Raw genomic sequence first — 13,712 nt, forward strand, 5'->3', positions numbered from 1 at the left:
CTCAGAAATCCGCCTGTCTCTGCCTCCCAAGTGCTGGGATTAAAGGCATGCGCCGCCGCCACCACCACCCAGCGAATGAGAAGGGTTTCTCACTGAACCTGAAGCTTACTGATTGACTAGACTGGCTGGCCAGAAAGCTCCAGAGATATAACACCTGTCTCCGCTCCCCAGTCACCAGGCTTACAGAGGCACTCCATGGCACCCAACTTTTAAAAGGGTGTTGGTGATCAGAATTCAGGTCTCCATGCTTGCACAAAAAGCACTTTACCCAGTGAACCAGCCTTTTGTTTTGTTTTCAAACAAGGTCTCGTGGTAACAAGGGTCTCAAGCTGACATTGCTATGTAGCAGATGAAGTTGGTATTGGTCAAACACCTGATCTTCCTGCCTCTCTTTCCTGTAGTGCTGGGATTTCAGACATGTGCACCACACCCAGTTAGTTAGTTATAGTTATTTAGTTAAATTGTTTGGTTTTTTTCAGTGCAGGAGATTGAACCCAGGGCCTTATATACTGGACAGGCATTCCTATCACTGAGCTTTATCCCCAGCATATCGGTCAACTTGAAAGAGACTGTCCCTCAGCACACACTTACATGGTCACGTTGTTAGTGAAGGGCAGACAGAGATTCCATAGAAACAGATAGCATCTGAATTCCCTGAGATTGCTGAGATAAATGTCTCTGAGGAAAAGGATACCCTGAATTCCTAAAATTAACACAATAAATTAAAAAGTAATTTCTCTTTGGAGCTACAGACTAATGAATTGAGGCAAAGCATGCTTAAAACCTTTCGGAGGCCTCTCACATGAGAATTCAGTGTGGTAGCTTAAAATAGGAATTCGTACTAGCTCATGTTGCTAAGTTATATCTAGCTTGTTTTTATCTCAGACTATTTTCCTGAATGAATTAATTATTATTAATTTACCAATTTAATATCATTTTATTATTTCTACTCTAAATTTTTCTTTATCCTTATAGGAGCACTTTTCCCCTTTGCTTTTAATCTTTGTAATTTTCTAATTATGTTTGTGTTAATTATACAATATTCTAATATTACCTCTATATAATATAGAAATATAAAGACTGAGGACTAGAGACGTAGTTTAGTTAATGGAGCACTTGCCTAGCACCACAAAGACATGGGTTTGATCCCCAGCACCATTAAATCCAACGTGGTGGTGCATTCAAGTAGTCCCAGCTCTAGGATGGCTGGCAGGAATATTACAGACAAGTTCAGGGTCATTCTCCACTACCTAGTAAACTAGCTTGTGACCAATCTGGGCTATTGGGTTACACCAGCCCCTCCCAAAAGAAACAAGGAGGGAAAAGGAGCAGTCTCCTACACACCCTCTAGTATGTAGTTAATCATTTCTTAGTTAGGTCTTCTAACCTAATTTCATAGCTGTTGCTATTAAATTATAATAAAATTAAAGTCAAGGAACTGGAGAGACATGGCTCAGCAGTTAAGAGTGCTTGCTGCTCTTGCAGAAGACCAGAGTTTGTGTTCCTCAGCACACATTGGAGGGCTCAAAATAGTCTGTAACTCCAGTTTAGTTACAGACTATTAACTGGATACAGGGGTATCCAACACCCTCTTCAGGCTTAGCAACAGGCTTACCCTTTGAGCCATCTTGGTGGTATCTTGTTCTTAATTTTTTAGATGGTCTCACTATGTATGTAACCCAAAGTAGCATGGAATTGTCTCTATATCCCAGGCTATCCTTAAACTAACCATCTTTCTGCCTCCTGAGAGCAAGATTATGAGTATACATCACACCACACTTGGAAATTTTTGAATGCAAGTTCTTAGTCTTATTAAGGTTGAAAGTTGTGTTAGAGTTACTTGACATTCCTTCAGCATTTTTTCCATGCCCAACTCATTGTTTCCTGTTCTTATTTAATGAGTTATAATCTATTATTTTCAATATTTTGATGCTTATTTTATCCTCAGTTTGGCCAAAAGAAGCCCCAAATGTGGTTTCTATGGTTTACTTTTAAAAATTGTTTCTCTCTCTCTTCTCTCTCTCTCTCTCTCTCTCTCTCTCTCTCTCTCTCTCTCTCTCTCTCTCTCTCTCTCTCTCTCTCTCTCTTCCCTCCCCCCCATCTGTGGGGTAGGGAGGAGGTCTCTGTATGTGTGTACATATGTGTATGTATGCATGTGGAGGCTAGAAGCCAACCTTGGTTGTCTTCCTCAGTCACATTCCATCTTATTTTTTTAGGCAGACTCCAGCTGAATCTAGAGCTCACTGACTTGACTCGAAAATCTGTCTATCTGACCAGCAAGCCTCAGGGCCTCTTCTGTCAGCACCTCCCAGTGCTGAAACACAGGCACACACCATTGGGATTATAAACACAGTCCTCTGTTCCAGCTTTTTACATTCATGCTGGGCATCCATACTTAGGCCCTCGTTGCACTTTACCTGATGAGATATCCCTCCAGCCCACTTTAAAATTTGTCTCTGTGTGTCTGTGTCTATATGTGCATTTGTGCCTGTGTGTACACACTCAGAGAATAAGATCAGCTGTCATTTTCCCTAATAGTCATGCACTTTGTTTGAAACAGGGTCTCTTCACTAGTCTGATGCTCTCCAAGCAGGCAAGGGTAGCCAGGCAACAAGCTTCAGCAATCTGCTGTTGTCAGCAAGATTCTGGAGATCAGACTTGGGTCCTCGTGCTGGCAAGGCAGGCACTTTACTGAGTTACGTCCCAGCCTTTGTCTTTGTCTTTTGGCCCTTTCTTTTCATTCCTTGCTTCTGGTACATGATGATCTACTCCTATCTGCTCTTCCCCATGCATGCCTTCAAGTAAGACCTTTTTAAAGGAACTCACAAGGGCTACTTTCAGTGGACCTTGGCACTATTCAGCTGTTGTTCCTGGATCCTCCTTTGTTAACTTTGGAAAATGACTGCTTACTAACTCTAAATGGATTTGCTTTGCCCTGTTCTCTCCGTCTTTGCTTTTAGGAACTTTAGAGACATGTGTCAGATCATTTGATAATATCCCATTCATCTTGGGTGGTCTGTTCTGTTTGTTTGGTTTTGTTTTTCCTACTCTCCTTTTCTCTTTGTATTTTAGTTTGTAATTTCTTTCTTTCTTTCTTTCTTTCTTTCTTTCTTTCTTTCTTTCTTTCTTTCTTTCTTTCTTTCTTTCTTTCTTTCTTTCTTTCTTTTTGGTTTTTCGAGACAAGGTTTCTCTGTGCAGCCCTGGCTGTCCTGGAACTCACTCTGTAGACAAGGCTGGCCTCGAACTCAGAAATCCACCCGCCTCTGCCTCCCAGGTGCTGGGATTAAAGGTGTGTGTCGCCACCGCCCGGCTTAGTTTGTAATTTCTATTCTGCTGTCTTTAAGGTGACTGACTGTCCTTGAAAGTGCCCAGTCTGGAAAGACTGTAGGGATTCTCAGAACCTTACACAGTTTTTCATTATGTTGTGATTTTTTTTTTTGTCTGTTTGTTTCTGGCATTGTATTTGACTTGTTTTTATAGTTTCCATCTCTGTTAACTTCCCTGTTTGTGAATATTGTTATCTTTTTTAATTTATATAAACATTTGTTATTATTTCTTGTTGTTTTTATTTGTTTTGCTTTCTTTGAGACAACCTCACTTAAACCAAGCTGCCCTTGAATTTGAACTCACCGCATAGCTAAGGATGGCCTTGAACTTGTAGGTTTTTTTCCTCTGAGTGCTGGGATTACAGGCACATAGACCACAAGATCTAACTTACATAGCACGGAAGATCAAATCCAGTGCTTCAAGCATGCTAGGCAAATGAACTTCCAACTTTTGTTTTCACATCTTGAAACTCTGATGCGTTTTTTCATTTCTATCAGAGTCATTAACTGCCTGGAATTTCAGCTGGGTTGAGCACTCTAGGCTTCACGTTTCTTCAGCAGTAGGTTGAAGATTATAGGTTACTCAGACTGATTAGGTTATTGAAGGGCTTTCCCTGGTGTTTTCTGCTTTGCCCTCAGCCTTCAGCTACTTGAACACCAGTGTACCACAGAGCGGTCTCCTCGGGGGTCTGCCCTACCTGTAGCCATTGACTGCTGCCTTGTGGTAGGGCTAGACTTCTTGGTGAGAGTAAGTGAGAGTCTTGAATCTTCTGAGCCAGTCAGTACTAAGCAGGCATCTGTGAAGGGAGGACTTTCCTAGTGTCCCTATTGCTTCCTATAGTAGCCAACTTTTTTTCTTTTTGTTAAGTCTGGCAGAAGATATTTTCTTGTCTTTTGTGGAGAAAGAGAGAAAGAAGTAATGGATCTTTTATTGTTATAAATAGTGACCCAGGCAGCTGGTGAGATGGCTCAGCGGGTAAGAGCACTGATTGCTCTTCTAAAGGTCATGAGTTCAAATCCCAGCAACCACATGGTGGCTCACAACCACCCATAATGAGATCTGATGCCCTCTTCTGGTGCGTCTGAAGACAGCTACAGTGTAGTTACAATAAATAAATAATAAATAAATCTTTAATAAATAAATAAATAGTGGCCCACCCTGGGTCTCTCAGTTTTGCTTTCCTCTCCCCCGTAAAGAGTCTTTGCATGGCTCTTATCGCAGTCATGATTGCTAGACTTCTGTTACTTAAGGCTTTTGCTTCCTTCGAGAGAGACTAGTGTATTGGCAGTTGGCCCCTTGACTCTAGCTTTTCTTGTGAGTACTGGGCTGGTACTCCTGGAAAGGACCTTGCCTGTGAATATGAGAGCTTGTGACTAGTTGGAGCAATGCAGAATTCCAAAATACACACTTTCTTTCTACATTCAGCCTTTAATTTAAATGTTGCAATTTTTTTCTTACTCTTACATGTGCAACTACCATCTCCTTCCATACTTTGCCAAAAGTGAAACAATCCCAGTCTACATCAGAGTCTCTTACTCCAAATTGACCTCAGACTTTAAAAGATGACTTTGAACATCTGGTTACCTTCCCTCTACTTAGCTAGTGCTGGATTCCAGGCCTGTGCCTCTAGGCCTGGTTTGATTAGGTGCTGGGAATCCGACCTAGGACTTCCTAAATACGAGGCAAATACTCTGCATCCCCAGCTCTACGTAGTCTTTTCACGTTGGAACTGTCTTGCTTTATGTATCTGAAACAGAACCAAGACAGTATGTCTGTATTTTGATAAAAAAAATTTTTTTCTCTGAAATTCTTAATTAAATCTTACTAGGGAAAGTACAGAGTCTTATTGGAGCCTACTCCTCTGCCATGTGGTGAAAATACTGAAGATGTTCTATAAAATACAACTTGAAATATTTGACCTACTTTACTCTTGATGTATTGTATCATTAAAGATATAAACATAGCCAGGAGTGATGCACATGCCTGTAATCTCAACACTTGAGAAATGGAAGGAGGCAGAGCAGGCGTGCCTGGCTACATGAGACCCTGTCTTTAACAGAAGATAAACTAAGTCTTAAGCAGTTGTCTGATGCAGGCTTGGTTGTCTCTCCACTCTTTAACACAGGTGCTCATGGAGACACTGGGGGCTCTGGGGGCACAGTGCCGATGGGCTGCCTGCAACATCTACTCCACCCTCAATGAAGTGGCTGCTGCTCTTGCAGAAAGTGGTAAGAGCCCGGCTTTGTTCTGTCTTTATCTAAGATAAGTCTTCAAGAAGTTCCAGTGTTTCAACGTAAATCTTTAAGGAAGATTGGCCATAAGACAGCTGCCTTTGAAGAAATGGATACTATTGATGGATTTGTTCTCTTGGAGGGCTTCTTTAGTCAAGCATGATTTAGTTAACTGGTCTTTACAGTTGGCAAATAGCTGCCTGTGTCTCATGTTCTAGTCACACTGTTTCCATTCATGAAGAGACCACCAGTGAGCACTACTCACCACTCAAGGTAATATGTAACACCGGGCCATAGTTTGTGGCCCTGCAGGGTTTCCAGTAAATGGCTTGCCCTGCTGTAATGTGTAGTTTGTCTGCTTCAGCAATACAAAGGACTTGGCTTGGCAGATTAATTGATTACAGTGTCCACTAATGCTTGAAGGACAGAAGAAAGAAAAATTTGGATTCTCTCAGCTTTCTCTTCTTCTCCCTCTGTGTAAATGTGGTTTGGTATCAAAACTACTTCTGAGCTCTTGGGAGATACCAAAAAAAGCCTACAGAACACACATCTCTTTCCAGTTGCTAGTACTCTTGACATTTCATTAGTTCTTGAATTAATTTATAAAATTTACCTTATATATGAGAAAATTATGAAAATATTAAATATATATATATATATGGTGAATTATAAGTAGGCATTTATTTCTCTTTTTTTCCTAGCAAATGACTACTGATAATTAGAAATATCTTTGCTTTCACAATGTTATATTGTGGTAGAGAAGATTACATACTTACATAAATGATAATAAAAAGACTGGCATGATAAAATGCCATAACTGCTAAACCCATATTCGAGACCAGGCATGGTGGATTCCTGTCATCCCAGCTTCTAGGAAGGTTGAGGCTAAAGGGTCATAGTTCAAGACTTGCTTGGGAAACTTAGTAAATTTTGCCTCAAAATTTTTCAAAAAGAAAGTTGGGGATCATGGCTCACACCTCCAATCACAGCCATGGCTCATACCTGCAATCTCAGACATGGCTCATACATGGAATCACAGCCACGGCTCACACCTAAAATCTCGGCCCTCAGAAGGCTGAGGCATGAGAATGGCCACAGGTTTGAGGCTAGCCTGGACTCCATGGTGAGATGTTGTCTCAAAACTACCTACATGAATAAATAATGAGTGAATGAATAAACGAGTAAGTAAGCTAGGAATGAAGTTCAGAGATAGAGCACTGGCTTAGTGTACTCTATGAACCCACTTCTAAACCTATGTACAGTAATACATACATATAAACCAATGGATTAGAAACTTGAGATTCATTTGGTTCTCACCCAGCTAAGTAAAACAGCCTGCATAGTGGACATGAAACTTGACTGGGCTATGATGTGGAACAAGCACTTTAGTAGGTAAGAGCATGAGAGGTTCCCTGTGAGGCATGTAGAATTCCTGACAGAAGAAAAACAAGTGGGCCTGGAGATGATGAGACTGCCAGGTTGAATGGACCAAGAATATATTTCTGGTTTCCTCTTTTCCCTCCAATAGTCCTATTTTTAGCAACTCTTACATTCTTGCTGCTTGTCCTTTGAGCCAAGAAGAGCAGAATAGCCGCTACAGGAAAGTGTATGGATAAGGGGACTTGAAGGCAATATTAACCAGTGAAAGAAGTTAATCCAAAGACTAGAACAAAATGAAAAAGTTTGGAATTGGCCCTTTTATAGCATTTAATAGTTTTCCTTTGCTCTTTTGATTATTTTTAGGGTTTCCTGTCTTTGCCTGGAAAGGAGAGTCAGAAGATGACTTTTGGTGGTGCATTGACAGATGCGTGAATGTGGAGGGCTGGCAGCCAAACATGGTGGGTCAGATTCTGTGAATGCAGTTCATGAGGAGAGGGCTGATGATGGAAAAGACTGGGTCAGGGTTTCCCAGTAAAAAGAAAAGAAAGTGAATCCATTTCTGTCCGATGTCTCCAGATATCCAGCAGAGTTCAGGGAGCCTTCTTAGGGTACCTCTAGATACTGAACTGCAAAGACTCTTGCTTAGCTCAGTGTGGTGGTGTGCGTCTGTAACCCACATTCAGGAAGCTGAGACAGGCAGGTCATGAGTTTGAGGCCAGCTAGGAAGCTTTTGCATTTATCAGTAACATTAAAATGCTACCCAGGATTCACACATGACTGGCTAAAATGTAGAAGTGATTCCTTTCTGTCCCCTTTTCACAATTGCTCCAGTAACAGTATGATAATCACACATGAAAAGCACAGTGGACTTCTGGATCCAGAGGCACTTAGGAATTTAGAATCTACACACTGAGTTCTTAGTATGCTTGGAGCACTTTCAAGTGCAAATTTCTTCTTTTTATTTAATAAAAGATGACCAGGAAGTTTAGGTACTTCATTTTTACTTTATTTTTGCTTCATTATTTAAAAGATCCAGTCTGAGAAGCCGTAGATGTAGCTCAGTGGTACAGCTTTGCCTGACATTCGTAAAGCCCTAGGTTTAGTCCCAAGCACTGAAGAATTAAAAAAAAAAAAAAAATTAAATGTAGGACTGGGGTATAGCTCAGTGGGAGAGCCCTAGTTTAGCATGCTTGAAACCCTGGAGATAGATAGATCACACTTTATATCTTAAATTTTCATTTTTAAATACTAAAAGCACAATTATATTCATAGAGAAAGAAAAAGGCATAAGATATAATGTATTTCCTGCTACCAATATTTCTGCAGTATTATGAAGAGATTAGAGAAACCAGCAGAGAAAGGAAGGAAAGAGAAAGAGAGAGAGAAAGAGAGAGAGAGAGAGAGAGAGAGAGAGAGAGAGAGAGAGAGAGAGAGAGAGGCAAAAAAAGATACAAAGACAGGGGAAGAAATGATTCCTTGCTGCTGTTGGCTATAAAATAGGCAGCTTCTTCTGACAGACACCTGTGGTCCAGGTCACATGGCACCAAGTGCTAGCTTGAGGAGGGAGGGGATGATGGTGGCTGTAAGATGAGTCAGTTCATTCTAGCAATTTTGGGTGACAAAGAGGGAGTCTGACTGACAGATAATAAGGATGATAGGAGGCAGGGTGCATGTCTCTTGGGTATAAAGCTAATTTTTATAGTTATGTACAGAGAGGCTGTAGCAATTTACCCAGGGCCTTTACAGTCTGTGGAGCCAACACAGCTGCTAGAAACATTAGTGAAGACACTACAAGCATCAAGATAGTTGTTGCCTTACAAAATAGGGCTCATTGGGCAAGACCTGTTACTTTTCCTTACATTATAGCCTCAGGAAGAAGATTAGGTGAGGTCAAGAATTTTCTGCAGTAGGACAGCACAGGGAGTTTATAGGCTGCAGTCTTTAAATAAATACTATAAATAGCAACTCCTTGCCTGTGCCAGATACCTTTAAAAGGGAAAGTAGGCAGTGGGATATAGCTCAGTTAGTAGAGTATTTGTCTGGCCTGTATGAAGTCCTGGATTTTATCCCTAGCACTGTGTAAGCCAGGTGTAGTAATGCATGCCTATAATCGATCCCAGCAGAAGGATCAAGAGTTACAGGTCAAGTGGGAGAGATAATCAGTTCATTGGGTAAAGGCTTGCCGCCCAAACATGAAGAGGTGAGTTAGGATCCCTAGCATTCACATAAAAGCCAGGTGTGGTAGCAAGTACTCATTAGCACAGTACTCATGGGGGTTAAGAAAAAGGGAGAGTCCTAGGGCTCGGTGGTCAGCCAGTCTAACCAAAGAATAAGCTCCAGGTTAGGATACTGTCTCAGAAGATAAGGTGGGAAGTGGGGCTAGAGGCAGAATGCAGTGGGGATTGAAACTGGGGTCTCTACCCTTGATCTGTTTTCCTGGCCCCTCTTTTGGGTTTCTTGGGTACATTGGTTCTTAGGGGTTCTATTTGTAGGTGTATAGCAAGACTAAGAGTTCTACTGAGAGTTCTGCCTTGGTCCCTACCCTCAAGATTTGATTGAGTCAGATAAATATAGTAATAATAGGAGCAGAAGCAAAGATCAGATGATAGACCTGAGGTTGGGTGTTTTGTGTGCCCTGGGTTTCATGGTGGCATTTTTGATACTTTAGTGTTGATATCCTGGAAGTTTATAGAAGACACAAGCCAGCAAAGGATGACTGAGTTCTGCAGCCACATGCCAGGATAGGTGTAACAATTTGGAAGAGTCCTAGATGAGCCCTTTTAACAGTCCTGAAAGGCTGACATGCCACTGCCTTGTGCCTAACTTATAATTCAAAAACCTTCCCCTGCTGATGGGAGCTCTAGTGGGCACAGCATTGTATTTATCTTTAATCTCAACTTGAAATCGTGATGAGCTGTTCAGAGGCATGCTTATACACCTACATGCTGCACGGCTCCCTGGTTATTTTTAATTTGGCTTATACAGAGTGCGAGGTTGAGCTAGGCAAAACCTCCATGCTGCTGAGACGGGGAGGGGGGGTGACTGTGCTTTGGGAGAAGTAAAGAATTAACAGCTTCAGGTTTAAAAGCCACTGTTCTTCGAGGGAGACTAATTATCTATCCTTCTATTTAAACTAAACCTTAGCTGGATTTATTTAAAGTGCTAAAGTCAGCAGCTAGAATTGAGTTCTGAAGATGTGCAGTATACTTGAGAACTAGAGGTCTTGATGGCCTCCTGAGCTGATTATCATAAGATAATCTTACGTTGCAGTGTAGTTTAATAATGTAGATAACGTAGGGTCTTCTGACTGAGAGGCTTGGAGTTGGCCTTCCCCATCTCTTTTCTTAAGAGTATAATGACTCTTTTATTTGGTAGTTTATTGTATTTACTCAGATTTTAAATTACTTTTTATAACAATGTGGAAAATTTTAAGTAGCCGTACATTGGTAATTAGGAATTGGGATACATTACCCTGAGAGACCCTGAAGCCTACACCTTCAGCAAGACAAATGACAGTCCTGATGCTTCTATTGCAGATATTGGATGATGGAGGAGATCTTACTCACTGGATTTATAAAAAGTATCCCAACATGTTTAAGAAAATCAAAGGCATAGTGGAGGAGAGTGTTACTGGAGTCCATAGGTAAGATTTAACAGTCATCCCTAGCTTACATATAGAATCTTATGATCACGTATCTGTAGAACACATTACATTATGCAGAAAATTGAAGTTTTTCTACAAAGTAACAAGGCTAAGGCTAGACACTTATTTTTTTAAGATTTATTTAATTATTTTATGTATATGAGTACACACTGTAGCTGTATAGATAGTTGTGAGCCTTCATCTGGTTGTTGGGAATTGACTTTTAGGATCTCTGCTCACTCTGATCAACCCTACTCACTCCAGTTGGTCCCGCTTACTCTGGTAGACCCTGCTCACTCAGTCCCTACTTGTACCATGCCAAAGGTATATTTATTATTATAAATAAGTACAATGTAGCTGTCTTCAGACACACCGGAAGAAGGCATCAGATCTCATTACAGATGGTTGTGAGCCACCATGTGGTTGCTGGGATTTTAACTCAGGACCTTTGGAAGAGCAGTCAGTGCTCTTAACCACTGAGCCATCTCTCCAGCCCTTAAAATTAATTATTTTTAAGATTTATATGTATTTTTTATTTATGTGTACGTGTGTGTTTGTGTGAGTGTATATTATGTTTGTGGGTGACGATGGAGGCCAGAAGAGTGCATTAGATTTCCTGAAGTTGGAGTGTCAGGTGATGCCAAGCCACTTGATAGGATCAACATGGACCTTTGGAAGAGCAGGAAACACACTGTCAACCACCGAGCCACTTCTCCAACCCCCACATTACTTTTTTTTTTTAATTAAAAAGGGATATAAAATTTATATGTAGGTTGGAAGAGATTGTTCAATGGTTTAAGAGCTCTTTCTACATTTACAGAGGACTCAGGTTTGGTTCCCAGGATCTACCTGGCATCTCAGAGCATTGGTTACTTGAGTTCCAGATCTAACACCCTCTTCAGGCCTCCACAGGCACCAGGCACCCATGCCTTAAACATATATACATTCAAGTAAACACTCATACACATAAAATAAAGCTAGTAACCTTTCTAAAGTCTCAGTCTTGCAATGGGCATGGTAGTGCATGCCTTTGATGCCAGCAGAGGCCAGTGGATCTCTGAGTTCCAGGCCAGCCAGGACTCCACAGTGAGACCCTATCTCAAAACAGAAGTTTCGATCTTTAAAAAGAAAAAGAAAAAGTTTTATATGCAATTAAGTTTTTTAAGATCTTGAGACATAGTTGGATCAAAGATTTTTCTCTACATAATTTTTTGAATATGAGCTTTATTGCCAAACTGTATTCAGCCTCTAGAAATACATTATCTGTTTCTCTATATCTGTCTTGTCGGATGGAATTTATCTTTTCTTTCATGCTCAGTCCATCAGTATATTTCAGAGATCAGACATAAAGCCAATAGTAGATTGTAATGTCTGGTTGTTTTATGTTGTTCTTGCTTCTTTCCTTCCCAGGCTGTACCAACTGTCCAAAGCTGGGAAGCTGTGTGTTCCAGCCATGAACGTCAATGACTCAGTCACTAAACAGAAATTTGATAACCTCTATTGTTGCCGTGAATCTATTCTTGACGGGTAATGTCTGTTATCTTTGAGGTGATCTTGGGTTAGTGCCTGACGGTTCCAGCTTCTTTGGTTTTAGTTATTTCTGAAACTGTTTCATATTTAACATCATACCCAGGACTGTGTAACCCAGAGCTCAGTTGCTATCACTCACCATTACAAGAAAATCTCTTTCACTTAGGTTATTGGACTGGGGCTGGAAACTTGGCTCAGAGATTAAGAGCCCTGGCTCCTCATCCAGAGAGACCTGTGTTTGATTTCCAGTACCCACATGGCAGCAGACAGCTGTCTGTAATTCCAGATCCAGGAGATCTTGTGCCGCCTTCTAGCCTCCACAGGTACCAGGCACATATGGTATACAAACATATTTAGACAAAGCATTCATATACATAAAAGTAAACAAAATTTTAAAAAAAGAAATGAGATTAACTGATATAGGTAAGCAGAGTTTATATTTTGTGCTATTAAAATGGCATAACAATGATTTTGAAAGAGATTTCAGGTGATCCTATTTCAGATAATGGTTCCCATATCATACCATATAATTCTCATGCTGTTACTGTCATAGAATTTCTTGACTATCTAGAAACTTGTGGGAGGAAAGAATGAGCTCCCAGAGGCATTTCTGCTTTCTGCTCAGTGAGGGTTCCAGGTCTGGCAGTCCTCTCACTCTGTCTCCACCCTTGTGTTCTGGCATTCCTTCCTTGCTGCCAGGAAGACCCCCTGTGCAGTCAGCATTCCCTTGGTGTAACTAATACCTGACATACTCAGCTCTTGAAAATCAGAGCTTTAGAGGTGTTGGTCTGAGGGCAAATGGCCATGTTTGCTTTGGGGTATACAGTGAAACAATGTGTGGTTAGTCAGAATCATGTGACGAAGCAAAGTCAACTGCTTCTACGTAAGAAAAAAGTAGTAAAGACGCTGGGTCCCCTCTACCCCTTCAAAATGTCTGCCAGTTTCTAGAACGCCTCCCACTAGACTTGACCTCTTAAAATTTTCAACGTGTTTTAGTAAAGCAAGCATGGGGACCAAGCCTTTATCATATGAACCTTTGAGAACATTCTAGATCTAAATCATAGCCCTCAAGTAATTTTCTAAATAAAACCATCAAAATAGATTAGAATGTGGCAAGTGCAGTGTTTCTATCACATATGGGTTAATAGAGAAAATGAGGAAAGGTTCTGTGGACTGCGTTCCTAACCATTCAGTGTGTGCAGTGATACCACCAGTGGGCACAGGATCCAGAAAGACTTCAGTTTTAAAAATGTGCTCCCATTACCTATTTATTAACTGTAATCCCTTGCTTATCCTCCTTGCATATTCCCTCATCTGTAAAATAGTAACTTTATGACCTACTTTATGAGTTATTGTGAGAGTTAATAAGACAAGGTAAGTTGTTCAGTGTTGCCACCTTTCTCCTTCACTGTGTACACTCAGCTGACCTGGAACTTGATACATAGCTCAGCCTGGCTTTGTAGTACAATTCCTCTTTCATCATACTTTAATTCAGGCATATGCAGCCAAACCCAGCACCTTGCTTCTCTGTCTAGAACTTCATTATAGTAAGTTTTAGGATTCAGTTAGAATCTAGAGGAAGTTTTTGCTGGTTTTTCTTT

The 13,712-nt window shown here is 40.8% G+C and overlaps 1 protein-coding gene across 11 annotated transcripts in view; it reads left to right on the forward strand.

The window, feature by feature from the left end:
- Ahcyl2 (adenosylhomocysteinase like 2) overlaps nt 1–13,712 on the forward strand; it is a 153,605-nt gene that overhangs the window by 114,908 nt on the left and 24,985 nt on the right. For all 11 annotated transcript variants that reach the window (XM_031381384.1, XM_031381382.1, XM_031381383.1 and 8 more), the window contains 4 exons: nt 5,453–5,555; nt 7,302–7,396; nt 10,475–10,581; nt 11,992–12,108. In XM_031381384.1, the coding sequence (XP_031237244.1) occupies nt 5,453–5,555; nt 7,302–7,396; nt 10,475–10,581; nt 11,992–12,108 (422 nt within the window). The remainder of the gene's footprint in view (nt 1–5,452; nt 5,556–7,301; nt 7,397–10,474; nt 10,582–11,991; nt 12,109–13,712) is intronic.

This window comes from Mastomys coucha, unplaced genomic scaffold, assembly GCF_008632895.1.
Source record: "Mastomys coucha isolate ucsf_1 unplaced genomic scaffold, UCSF_Mcou_1 pScaffold20, whole genome shotgun sequence".
Taxonomy (NCBI): Eukaryota; Metazoa; Chordata; class Mammalia; order Rodentia; family Muridae; genus Mastomys; species Mastomys coucha.